This window comes from Rasamsonia emersonii, assembly GCF_000968595.1.
Source record: "Rasamsonia emersonii CBS 393.64 chromosome Unknown ctg1118621759978, whole genome shotgun sequence".
In the NCBI taxonomy this organism is placed as follows: domain Eukaryota; kingdom Fungi; phylum Ascomycota; class Eurotiomycetes; order Eurotiales; family Trichocomaceae; genus Rasamsonia; species Rasamsonia emersonii.
The window spans coordinates 16,023-29,003 of NW_013563309.1; the positions used below are offsets into that span (position 1 = coordinate 16,023).

General features: G+C 49.7%; 4 protein-coding genes across 4 annotated transcripts; 3 read left to right on the forward strand and 1 right to left on the reverse strand.

The window, feature by feature from the left end:
- Positions 1-862: 862 nt before the first annotated feature.
- On the forward strand, positions 863-2,882 carry T310_1146 (MFS sugar transporter; the record flags this gene model as incomplete). Its single annotated transcript, XM_013475945.1, has 9 exons — positions 863-1,032; positions 1,090-1,215; positions 1,270-1,373; positions 1,420-1,566; positions 1,615-1,725; positions 1,777-2,108; positions 2,154-2,494; positions 2,553-2,616; positions 2,688-2,882. 9 exons carry the CDS (start codon positions 863-865, stop codon positions 2,880-2,882), a joined length of 1,590 nt encoding a protein of 529 aa, XP_013331399.1.
- A 2,981-nt stretch (positions 2,883-5,863) lies between these two features.
- Positions 5,864-7,374, forward strand: T310_1147 (Exo-polygalacturonase; the record flags this gene model as incomplete). The annotated part of the gene is made up of 5 exons (XM_013475946.1): positions 5,864-6,183; positions 6,234-6,307; positions 6,365-6,640; positions 6,692-7,050; positions 7,114-7,374. The coding sequence occupies 5 exons, from the start codon at positions 5,864-5,866 to the stop codon at positions 7,372-7,374; spliced, it is 1,290 nt and encodes a 429-aa protein (XP_013331400.1).
- A 787-nt stretch (positions 7,375-8,161) lies between these two features.
- Positions 8,162-9,929, reverse strand: T310_1148 (Flavin-containing monooxygenase; the record flags this gene model as incomplete). The annotated part of the gene is made up of 6 exons (XM_013475947.1): positions 8,162-8,194; positions 8,248-8,256; positions 8,340-8,687; positions 8,747-9,109; positions 9,169-9,748; positions 9,799-9,929. The coding sequence occupies 6 exons, from the start codon at positions 9,927-9,929 to the stop codon at positions 8,162-8,164; spliced, it is 1,464 nt and encodes a 487-aa protein (XP_013331401.1).
- Positions 9,930-10,889: 960 nt separating this feature from the next.
- T310_1149 (uncharacterized protein) lies at positions 10,890-12,703 on the forward strand (the record flags this gene model as incomplete). The annotated part of the gene is made up of 9 exons (XM_013475948.1): positions 10,890-11,005; positions 11,061-11,259; positions 11,322-11,598; positions 11,690-11,981; positions 12,016-12,382; positions 12,428-12,457; positions 12,499-12,508; positions 12,541-12,607; positions 12,637-12,703. 9 exons carry the CDS (start codon positions 10,890-10,892, stop codon positions 12,701-12,703), a joined length of 1,425 nt encoding a protein of 474 aa, XP_013331402.1.
- Between the last annotated feature and the right edge of the window lie 278 nt (positions 12,704-12,981).

Genomic DNA, 12,981 nt, shown 5'->3' on the forward strand with positions numbered 1-12,981 from the left:
TCCTGGGAATGGAGTAGCTTAGGCGATACTCGGTTAGTCTGTGTCATCTTGATGGTGGACCCAGAGCCAGATACCTTCGTGGAGTGTCTGTGCTGAACTCCTCGATCCTATCCCTATATTCATGCCATCCATTATATCCAACAAAACCACATACATTCTATGGACAATATAGACGAGAGGTGAGTATCTTTCATGAGAATGACTGCCTATCAGCCAGCACCCAACTATTGGCTGTCTTAGGCGCGGAGTATCGCTCTTGACCTGTCCCAACAGCATGGCTCCTCCTTAATTACAAGCTGGGCTTGGCGAGCTTGGCTTTTCTATTTACCCGGTGCCACTAGCTGGCAGCTACCACCTAGGGTCTTCCTGGCGAATACGAATTTCTCTTCCTGGTTAGCTGGTCACCGTGTCACAGGGATTGTTCTGTCCAACGACAGTCGACTAACGCTGTTAGCGTGACGTTTTGGTACGAAATCCGGGGAAAGGTGGAGACGCGGGGAAGACTAAGCTGCTTTCGTCGTAAGTATATCTACGCCATCTCTCTTTTCATCTATTCTTATTATTGCTACTGGTCTGCGGTAAATGGCTCTTGTTGGTGGCTTCGGCTGGTTTTCCTCCTTTTTGTGTTTTTCGATTGTTCTTCTCCCGGTTGTTCTGTTCAGGATCGAGCAGCTGACGGATAAAGTCGTTGATCTAGGCTCATAGCAATATTCTGCTGGAATTGTATCAGTGACTTGTATTTATACTAAGATGCAGCCTTCAGTCGCAGCATACAGAGGCTCCGTTCCTCTATCTACTCTTTTCGCACCCGCTTACAGAAAGATCGACATACCAGCAAGACCGCCTTGCTGATACTCCCACCATGCCCGCCATCGCTGTCGGCGCGCAGACCCTCAAGGCCGAGCTAGAGGTCGCTCAGGCCGAAACTCCAGAGCTGGAAAAGGTGCGCTGGTGGGCGGATCCCGGACTGCGAAAGCTCTACTTCTGGGCGGCTGTACTGTGTGTGGCATCCGCGACGTCGGGTTACGATGGGTATCGCCCTTACCAAGAATAAAATCTCTGGAAGACTGCAGCTGACGACGTCGGCAGGATGATGCTCAATACCTCGCAGGGTCTTGACGCGTGGCAGGCCTACTTCCACACCCCCCAGGGCTCCAAGCTGGGCTTGATGAACGCCATCTTCCAGATCGGCAGTCTGTGCAGTTTCCCCTTGGTGTAAGCATTCCTAGTTCCCTACTGGGTGATTCTGTCTAATGATATCTAACGCAGTCCGTATATGGCCGACTGGTGGGGACGGAAGGTTCCCATTGCCGTGGGCTGTCTGCTCATGATGCTGGGTGGTTTTCTGGGGGCGTTTTGCAACGGATACGGCAGTACGCCTCCCTCGATGCTTTTTCTGGTGGCGTGCTGACTGTCTAGTGTACGTCGCTGGCCGTCTTGTTCTCGGGTTCGGCAACAGCCTCACTCAGATGTCATCTCCTGTGCTCTTGACGGAGATCTGTCATCCTCAGCACCGAGGCAAGGTCACGGCCGTGTACAACTGTCTGTGGAATCTGGGCGCGCTGTGTAAGTGTGCAGTCTGTCGAACAGCAGAAAGCAAGCTGACCGTTCTAGTCGTCGCCTGGATTGCGTGGGCAACTATGCAGATTCCGAACGACTGGTCGTGGCGGAGTCTCGCGTTGATGCAGGTCTTCCCTGCCGCGCTGCAGCTGGTCTTCCTCTACTGTAGGCATATCCTAGCTTCTCTGTGTTCCGTCGTCTGATGAAATGTTTCAGGGGTCCCCGAATCCCCCCGCTGGCTGATCTCGAAAGAACGGTACGACGAAGCGCTGGCGATGCTGGCCCACTACCACGCCAACGGCAACACCCAGAATGCCACCGTCCAGTTCGAGTACCGCGAGATCAAGGAGACACTGCGCCTCGAGTTCGAATACCAGAAGACGAGCAGCTACCTCGACTTCATCCGCACGAGGGGCAATCGCTACCGCCTGGCTATTCTTGTCTCGTTGGGCATCATCTCCCAGTACAGCGGCAACGCGCTGTTCAGCAACTACATGAATCTGATCTATGAGGGCATGGGCATCACCCGGCAGGATCAGAAGATTCCGGTAAGAATACCCTCCCGAGGGGGGGAATGCTGCTAATCCATGCAGCTGAATGGAGGACAAACCTTGCTGTCGCTCATCGTCAGCGTCGGCAGCGCGTTCCTGGTCGATCGCATCGGGCGACGACCATTATTTTTGACTGCGACAGTTGGCATGTTCCTCATGTTTCTCGCCTGGACCATCACCGCGTCGGTGTACGAACGAACCAGAGACGTCACGACGTCTGGCTACCCCCAGGTTGTCTTCGTCTGGTTGTTTAGCGTCTTCTATGCGCTGGCCTGGTCCGGCTTGCTGGTCGCCTACTCGCTGGAGATTCTCCCCTACAAGCTGCGTGCCAAGGGGCTGATGATCATGAATCTGACTGTGCAGGCGGCGCTGGCGTTGGGGAAGTACGCAATCCCATTCCCAGCGCAGATAAATTGTCCACGATATCTAACCTGACCACAGCGAGACGAACCCCATCGCATGGGTAAACCTGCCGCATAACTACGATCTGTCTCTCATCTACACCGTGCGTCATCACCATCTATCTCTCATTACTGATAAACACCCACTAACTGCTATCTTCTGTGTGTATTCTAGATTTGGATCTTCGTCGAGCTCCTCTTCGTCTACTTCTTCTACGTCGAAACCAAGGGACCGACCCTGGAAGAGCTGGCAAAGATCTTTGACGGCGAGAACGCCCAGGTCGGACATGTCGATCTGCACGAGGTTGAGAAGGAGCTTGATGCTGGGGACACCGATAAGGGGACTGCGACGTTGGTCGAGAGGGTTTGACTTGCAGAGTCACTTGATTGATGAATTGACTCGTTCTGTCATGCAGACTCGGATATGCTCTATACGTATATATGAAATAACGAAGTGGAATCTTGTAAGAAAAAGTCTTGTCAGGATTATGCGTTCTCACTTCCTGCCCTTCTGTTGTTTTTCATTTTTATAACTTAGAGCCAGCAACCGCCCACAACGCCAACACCTCGTTTTAGTAACCTCCTTCTCCGTCTTTCCATCCCAAACAAGCCATCTTTTCCATTACCTGGCGCTGTTTCATTTTCTTTCATTTCTTGCTGGATTTGGGTCTGTGACGCCTCCGGCCAAACCCAGTACTTCCGCCAACTGGACTTAACACACCATGCCTGAAAGACCAGAATGCCAGTCGTAAAGAAGGGTTTCCGGAACCGCACGTTGCTCTCAACGGTGAACATTATACACAGATCTGATGCAGTATCATGCATTTGCTATTTGCATAGCTAGGGAGTATTTGAAACTTCGACATTTGTAGTTTCATCCTGCGTGTGAATGTCCTTGATATGATTGCACACAGTAGCTGCATGAGACTGCAGAGTATGAGAAAAATCTATTCCCTGGGGACATTTTTTAACTCTTTTGTTTTCATCTTATTTACAATCTGAAAATAATTCAAATAAAGTAAAATAAATAAAACTACAGATAAAAGATTGACAATCGCTTATATTACGACATTTCATTCTAGCTGCATGTACCAGTGGGAGAGTATTTTCCAAATTAGGAAGCCCGTCTGCTCTTCCAAGGTTCCAACCTGGACCTGCGTCACGTGGACCATTAACCCTGAATGAACCCTCTTTCTCTGCATATATGTATTCCTATCCATCCTTCCTTCTTATATGAGATCAGATCATGCGAGTGAAATTGTCATCTTGACAAACAATTCCTTTTTCTTGACTGACGCTCTATCAAATAGAACTCAACATGCCCTCTGTACATGTAGTTAAAGATTCACTGTGATTAATTAATATAGAACATGTCTTCTTCGACAGATCCAGGAGAGTGACCTCGTCGACGGCAGTTCGTCTGCTTCAAGAGTTCATAGACTTGTGACGTAGATATAGGAATAAAATGATAATAATGACCGGCAAAATCGGGATGAATACATATATACTGAATTCTCGCTACTGTACTTTACTTTCTTGCTTATTTCGTTTATTTATTTATTAATTTTGCCCTTCTCCTTAGGATATTGTCAACTGGAATTAAAAGCTCCTACCTGCTCTTCTTACTTCTTCTTACGTAACATCTTCTAGGCCATGGAAAGATAACTTGTTCCAGAACGGTATCTGCCTTCTGCACGATGCATGTGGCTTACATGTTTACAAGATGACACAGAATTCTATCAGATACGAAATCGAGGACAAATGAATGTAGCACGTGATGGCTGTATAGGACTCGGCCAACCTTCGTTCCTTGGACAGAAGTCTGATATTCTGAACCATCGTCTGTCAGTGCTCTTCTTTCTGCATAACCTGGACGTTGCACTGACCGTCGACCTGCGGTTATTTGCGCACAACAGCACGGGTCGGCATTTGATGATGGATGATGTGCCTGCTGAAGGTCACAAAGTAGACCACTCGATAAGGTTCGATACGAATAGCTAGATTCTGGCCTGCCTGTTTACTCTTGATCATTGCCAGATCTGCTATTACTATCGGCAATTGACTCCTCATTGGCAAATGCTTTTCTCTATCGACGGCAAATGCTTTTTCTATGTCGAAAACTCAAATTCAACGTCGATGTCAACTTGTCGGTTCATGCCAGCTCCATGATACGAGATCATATCGCCTTGGCAATGTGAACGTCCTTCGAATGAATTCCCAGGCAAGTCTCATCTAGTCGAAAAGTTTTAATTCATTTATTATTAGGACAGAAGAATTGGTATTATCATCATTCTCAGTGGTCTGACTGAGCAAAGACAGCATTGTCCTCGAAGCGTTTCTGGGCGGGGCACGTGGCAGCCCAGTGCACAGACAAATCTCTTCCCCTCACTGCACAGATATCCTTTTACATCATAGCAAATAGCAAACTATCTTTTGATAGAATCATCACAAGGTCCACCCTTCTCTAGAACAATCTATGGACCGGCAATTCCGCTTTACTGAGTGTTCAGTTCAACAACTCCACTACTCCAGACGTGTATACGTTCCAATCAATGGCGACTTTGGCATCACGACTAGCATTGGCTTTTACGCCAAGACTTCCATTTCAGTTTGCTATCAGTGCGCAAGTCGCCTGCCAGCCTCTGTCACAGCTGCCCAAAAAAAAGAAAGAAGAAGAAGAAGAAGAAGAAAGGAGAAAGGAAAAGGAAAGGGGAAAAAAAAAGAAAAATATAAAGAGAAAGGAAAAATCTGAAAAGCTGACTGTTTGAATCCAGCCTCGTGGACTAAATGCGCTTCATTGAATGTATTATCAGAGAAGCGCTTCTGCTGTTCTCATCTCTTTTTCCTTACCCTGTCGATGGTTCCTCGAGGTGAAAGAAAATCAATCACCGACTGTGTGACGTCAACTATTACCAACATATTATTCTACAGATTTCGCCAAAATGGTTACTCGATATCGCGCTCTGCTGCATCGGCATTCCCTCCGCAGCAATCCCCGCAAAAATCTCCGCACCCCGGGTTGGACCACAATCTTCGTTGGAGATCTGCAAGTTGCCAACTTAGCGCAGGCGAAGCTTTTATAGTCAAAGCTTGTCACCAATAGAACAACAACAGCCGAATATCCTCCTGCCACATCCGTTGCTGGACAGCTGTCCAAGTGCCGATCTCTGCAAGTCGGGGAAATTATCCGTGAATACGAATGACAAAGTACGCAGGACGGAGTATCAAGTACCGAAAGAGGGGAAAGGACGTTCGCAGTAACAATGGTTGAAATATTTATACGGCTAGAAGCACCAGTCGTGCACTGCGGACGAGTCTGTACCAAGGGACAAAACCCAGCTGGCTTGCGACATGAGGCTGCTACGCATCCTCCCCTTTGTCGCCTCTGCGGCGGCCTTCGTCGTCAACAACGGCACCGAATGCACTGTCTTTCCTGAAAGTCTGACCCATGGCGGACAGCCGGTGGACGACTCGCCGTCGATCCTGAAGGCGTTTGAGCTGTGTGGGATCAATGGCTCCGTCATCCTGCCGGACGAGAAATTCCACATCAACCAGGTCATGAACACGACGAACCTGCTGAACTGCGACGTCTCCATCTATGGCGAGCTGATCTGGAGTACCAACATCCCGTACTGGCTGTCGCACAGCTACCCTGTCACTTTCCAAAACTTGTATGTCATCCACATTCTGTCTAGTGAGTTGAGTGCGGCTGACGTTTTAGGTCTGCGGCATGGTTATTCGGTGGCACCAACGTGACGCTGAGGGGATACGGTAAGGGACGGTTCTTCGGGAATGGTAAGTCTGGAATCATACCTATATACATTGTCCGTCCATTCTAATCTATCCTGGCAGGCCAAACCTGGTACGACGAGAACCGCAACAACAGCAACCAGCCGGGCCGGCTGATGGCGTTTGTCATCTACAACTCGACCAACGTCCTCGTCGACGGACTCAGCTGGTTCCAGTCGCAGTTCTGGCACTCGTTCGTGTCCTTTTCGCAGAACGTGACCATGTCGAATATCTTCATGAACTCGACGAGCAACGACGGCAACAGGACCGTCAATACGGACGGCACGGACACGTGGAACTCCCGAGACGTGAAGTTCTATAACTGGACTGTGCAGAATGGTAAGCCAGTAGATCCACAATAGTGATCTTTTTCTACTCACATGACTGCAGGCGACGACTGCATCGCCATCAAAGGCAACAGCACCAACATCCACGCCAAGAACATCACCTGCTACCACTCCAATGGCATGCCGATCGGCTCGGTGGGCCAGTTCCCTGGCGAGCCCGACTACGTGGAGAACATCCTCTTTGAGGACGTGACCCTGATTGACTCAAACAACGCCGGCTGGATTAAGGCATGGCAGGGCGTGCCAACAACGCAAGACGCCAACGGCGACAACGGGGGTGGTGGAGGTGGCTGGGCGAAGAACGTGACCTTCCGAAACTTCAAGCTGCACAACGTCGCTCTGCCGATCTATGTCACGGAGTGTATTTATGGCGGAGATCCGTCCGTGTGCGACACATCTGAGGTAGGCCCAAAACAGCAGAAAACCCTTAAACAAGCTTCCTGCTGATTTGTATGTACTGTACAGTTCCAAATCTCCGACATCACCTGGGAGAACTTCACCGGCACGTCCAAGTACGACATCATCGCGTCGCTGCACTGCAGCAGCAAGGTGCCGTGTCCCGGCCTGAAGTTTGTTGACATCAACATCGAGACGATGAATACCAGCCTGGGCCTGCCGAGCAAGCCGCTGGTGTACCAGTGCGCGAACTTGGTGAATCCCATCGACATCCCGTGCAATCAGTATGCCCCGAATGATTTCCCGGAGACGCCGACGCAGAACTATTAAACGAGTGAAGCCACTCGCAGTGTGGCATGGCACTATCTTTATGACATGATGTTGGAACGATGCTCTTGACTATTGCCTATAGCCATTATATGTGGAATGCTGGTGATAGTAATACACAAACTAATACACATCTTATACAAGATACCAAACCAGGCTATAAAAATCATACGAATAACACAAGTTCAGCCTCAAAAGTAAACAGAGACATTTTACAATGCTATAATCCAGCCAAGGCTCGCTATCTGATAAGAGCCTTTTTTTTTTCAGATAAGCATCCATCCCTACTCACACTGCATGTTCTTAATAAGGAAGATACATGCACAAAACGTGATCGATCCATAATTGATCCATGGATCGATCGATCGATCGACTGTAGGTTCAGTACGTACGTAGTACTGGACAAACCTAAACCCTAATTCTAGCGACTTAACCCGTGGACTTACAAACCCTACCCTACCCTACCCTAGCCCGAGATAACCTCCCCATGGGGAAAAAATTCGATACGGTGTTTGCTTAGGACTTGCTGGTGATTAATTAGGTGATGTTTTATCATTTATTGAATTTATAATAGAATAACCAGGTATGTATTCCATGAGCATAATGATTTTGTTGGCTGCTTGAGGAACTATCGTGTTTATTCATTCACCTAGTCAGTTGTTACCTATTGTGTGTGCTCTTCTCGAGATATATATGCCCTGTGCCACCATACCTCTAGATAAAATACCTCTGTTGGATCCATTCCGTTATGTCTATGATTGGAATGGGTTATCCATCTCATTGATTATCTTCAGTCGAGGTCATAATCTCTCAAGATTGTACGCTACATACTATTCATAAGAATAATACCATTCCAAACAGTATATACATACATACTGTACATGTCTACTTACTTAGTGTACTGCCGCACTCGACTATATATGCTACAACTTCGCTACCGGCCGCTCAAACGCCTCTCTGATACTGACCCCCTTCGCATTCGCGCGCTTCCACATCTCGACCCGTCGCTGATGCCCATCCCAGAAGGTCTTCACCCAGCTGGGGTCGAATTTCGGCAGTCGTCGGCCCGGTCGGCCCTTGCTCTCGTCCGGCTCGCCCGCCAGCCGCCGCACCAGCTCGAAGTATTCCTCAAAGTCGGGCGCCAGCAGCGTGAAGCGCGGGCCGTCGCCGCGTTCTTTGATCCGCTCTGCTTCCCATTTCCTGCGCTCCTCGAGCGGTGGCAGTTGGGCGCGGCCGGCGAAGACGCGCGCCGCGAGGACGGATTGCCATTCGAAGACTTTGAAGGTGAATCCTGCGCCGACCTGCGGACTGGTTAGCTGCGATGTACATACAGTACAGAGAAAAAAACAGAAGAGAAGTGGGTAAAAGGACGTACCGCCCCGATAAAAGCCAGCGTAGGATCCTCTCCATGAAAGACATGCAGATACAAATCCGGGATGCGATTATTCCTCGTCTGGATATGCGGCAAGAACGGCAGAGTCCATGAGTACCCCGTGCCAAAGATGATGTGGTCGACGTCGCGCAGGGAGGAGCCGTCCTCGAAAAAGACGGTTCGGCCGTCAACATCAACGTGCGAGATGGGCGGTCGTCGCTGGATCTTGGGGTGCTTGAAGGCCTCGTCGCCAAAGTAGATGTTGTATTTGCCGCGCACGACGGCGTGGATGGGCGTTTCGGCGATGTCGATCAGGCTGACGGCTGTGTCGGCGGCGGAGACGGATGCGCCGACTGTGATGACTCTCTAGGTGTGCGTCAGTTGAGAATGTTTAAAAAAAAAGATTTTAAACAGGGGTATAATACCTTCCCACGGTATTTTTCCGGATCCCTGAATCCCTTCGTATGCTCGACGCTCCCCGGATAGACGGCCGCAAACTCCTTGAGCCCCTTGATGGGAGGGATATACGGCACGCTGTAATGCCCGCTGGCGACAACCAGCGCATCGAACGTCTCCTGCCACCAGTAGTCGTACTGCCTGCCCTGTCGGCGGAGCGTCAAGACCCATTTATTCAGAGTCTTGTCCTTGCGGGCATTCTCGACTGTGGTGTTATACTCGACCAAATCCTGGTAGCCGTTGCGGTTGAGGAGATCTTCGATATACTGCCTGATGACGGTATGATGGCGGAACGGGGTATCTTCGCCATGGATCTTGATCGAGGTTGGCGATCGAATGGCCGGGATGGGCTCCTGCGAAAACGACATGATGCCCGCGTCGACGTTGGCTTCGAGCGTCGGGTATACCGGCGTGTCGGTGAACCGGTTCTTGGACGACCGCGGCGTGTACGCCGGGAACGTCTTGGGAAGCTCGACTGGCGCATCAGCTGTTCGATTGGCGAGGGCATCCAAATCGGTGAGAGCGGGTGGTTCTTCGTCGTCGTAGATCCTGATATACAGTCAGCATATGTACTGCACATACATGTACTTTTGCACTACCAGCATCCCCCGGCTTTCTCCCTCCTCTCAAACACACGGATTACATCAAAAGCTTTTTCCTGCGCAAAGGCGTCGACGGCGATGGCGCCGGCGGGGCCTGCCCCGACGATGGCCACGCTTTTGACGCGCATGGGTCGACAGCAGACAAGACTAATTAAGATCAGGTGAGATTTCTAACCTAATGTCTGCGATAGAATAGGTGTATCGATCTACAGAGTAGCGTGTTGATATAAATACAAATAATTCTGTTAGATGTACTTTGTACGATTAGCGACCCACCAATCCGGATCGCCTCCGCTTATCAAAATCGTCGCAGCAAGCACGCCATTCTGGGACCGGCCAGCGTCATGCGATTAGATAAGATCACAAAATGCAGCTGTCAGTAATCATCTGAAGATATGAGGTGGAAGATATAATATCCACTGTTGGAGGTAATCGTACTGACGGAGTTATGTATGGCACTGCCCAATTAAACTGTAAAGCGGTTAAGAGGACACTACCAGTAGACTCGACAATATCAATAATAATCTACATACTGATCGGTTAATTTGTCTTCTCCAACTGCATAAACAGAGAAACTCCACTGGACAAGTCCCTGGATGAAGGTACATTTCTCCATCTATTCCATCCAATGAGAATACACATTCCGCTAAACTAACCAACCAATGCACGCTGATTGACCCACACTCCTTCTAGCCAATCACGCCATTGTGGTGTGCTTTTACATCAGTGTAGCAATACTTTATTGTGATATCGAACAAGAGATTTATAACGATGACAGAGATGGCATACAGCTAGTTGCACGTGTAAGTGGACCCATTGAGTCGTAAAAAAATGAAAAATAAATCGAACTACTGGTCCAAGTATATAGTGCCAGTATTAAGTTGATTTATTTGTTTGCACGAGAATTAGATCTGACAATATACTCCTAGTACGGAAAATAACCTCTTTAATCATATATCCTCCTATATTATGTTGGATAAGAATTAAAAATCTTTTCTCGTGTATCTATAATATACACTATTGATCTTGTGTTCAGCTTATATAAAACTCCTTCGGAATGATTGAGCCTTGACTTCCACAGAACTATCATGGCAGACAGCACCAAAATCCTCTCCTTGAGAGAAGAAGAGACGAAGACGACGCACTTCAGAGAGAATCCATCGATTGAACATGGCATTGCAGACGAGCTGCGAGTCCGCACAAAGTGAGTCCTCAGAGCATCGAATGCACCAAGCTTGTTTCTGTTTCTGACCCCTCAGAACCGACCTCTCCGTCCTCCTCCTCCTCTTCCTCGGCCTGACCGTCTTCCAGCTCGACCGCATGAACATAGGCAGCACCCTGACCGGCGGCTTTGCGGCTGATATCGGCGTCGACCAGAACACGATCAACCTGGGCAACCAGCTGATGTTTTTGGGCATTGTCGTGCTGGAGATTCCGTCGAATATGCTGCTGCAGCGGGTGAGCGAGCAGACAGGACACAGACTGGCAAGGATGCCTAATATTGCTAACTTGACGTTTAGATCGGCCCCAGCAAGTGGATCTCCGCCCAGGTCTTCATCTTCGGCCTCGTCGCCACGCTGCAGATCTTCATCACCAGCCGGGCTGGCTTCCTCGTCACTCGCAGCATCTTGGGGCTGGCTGAGGCGGGCTACATCCCCGGAGGCATCTACACCCTCTCAACGTGGTATCCCCGGCACGAGCTGGCCACGAGGGTGGCCGTCTTCTTTTTCGGCATGTTCGGGGGCAACGCCATCTCTCCTCTGCTGGGGGCTGGTATCCTCAAGCTGGATGGTAGAGGTGGGCTGTCGGGGTGGCAGTGGATTTTCTTGAGTACGCACCAACCACACTATATGAATACATATCCAGTTGCTAACGTGGATGCTGTCAGTCGAAGGAATCTGGACCATCGCAGTGTCGGTCCTCCTATTTCTCGCCCTCCCAGCTAGTCCAGACAATCCAAGACCGCTGTTCTTCCCCGGGTTGATCCGCTTCTCCGAAGAAGAGCAGTCCATTCTGCGGGTAAGACTGGGGCGAGATAACCACGAGAAGAAGAACAAAATTCCCCTGCGCGTCGTCTGGCGCACGCTGGCGAATTACCGCCGCTGGCTGCACTACCTGGCGACTGCGTGCGTCTTTTCGACCTGGAGTCCGCTGACGACGTACACGCCTAGCATTATGCTGTAAGTAGCCATACACCAGTCATCGACAACGCAGTACATTCGTCAACGACGAACAACAATCGAAACTGACAGCGCCACAGATCCCTCGGCTTCGACAAAGTCCGCGCCAACGCCGTCGCCGCCATCGGCGCCTTTTTGGCCCTTCCAGTAGTGCTCTTCTTCGCTTGGCTGAGCGACCGCACCGGACGACGCGGTCTGGCCGTCGGCCTGGCCATCCTGTGCTACCTGGTCGTGCTGATCGTCGCGCGGACGGTGCAGAGCCACGATCAGCAGCTGAGTCGATGGCACCGCGTCGGCCTCTGGACGGTCGTCAACGCGTTTGCGGTGGGATATCATCCTGTGCACAATACCTGGGTGCAGGTCAACTGTTGCGAGCCGACGGAGAGGAGTATTGCGATTGCGTGAGTGCCTTGCCAGAATCAATTATATATTATATATGTGAAGAGGTCGTTGCTAACAGTATAATTTTAGGATATGTGAGTGAAATAAGTTTCTCCTGTTCTATATATCTATACAGGCATACGCTCGTGGGTTCGAAACTAACTGCAATTGCAATCAGGGGTCATGAGCGCCATCGCAGGCCTTATGGCAGGGACACAGATCTTCCGCGCCGGCGATGGTCCATTGTAAGTATCCATACCTCTATAGAAACCAGATATTGTTGTCAAATCGCTAACAACGTCGTCTATTTTGAAGCTACCCCCATGGCCTCCTCATCATGATCGGCCTCGTCTCGGCCGGCCTAGGCTGCGTCATCCTGCAGGAGATTGTCTACATTGTGCTGAACGCGCGGACGAAGAAGAGGTCGATAGCTACGGGAGTGTCGCGGTTTCTGTACACGCCTTGATACACGCCTTGATGGGATTTAAGGATAGCGAGATGAAATGTGTAAATACGTTGGTACTATAGGACATAGACAGATTAGAACTGTGTTTAGCTATTTTCTTTTTTTTTTCTTTTTTCTTTTCTTTTCTTTTTTTTTTTTGCCTTCTTCTTCTGA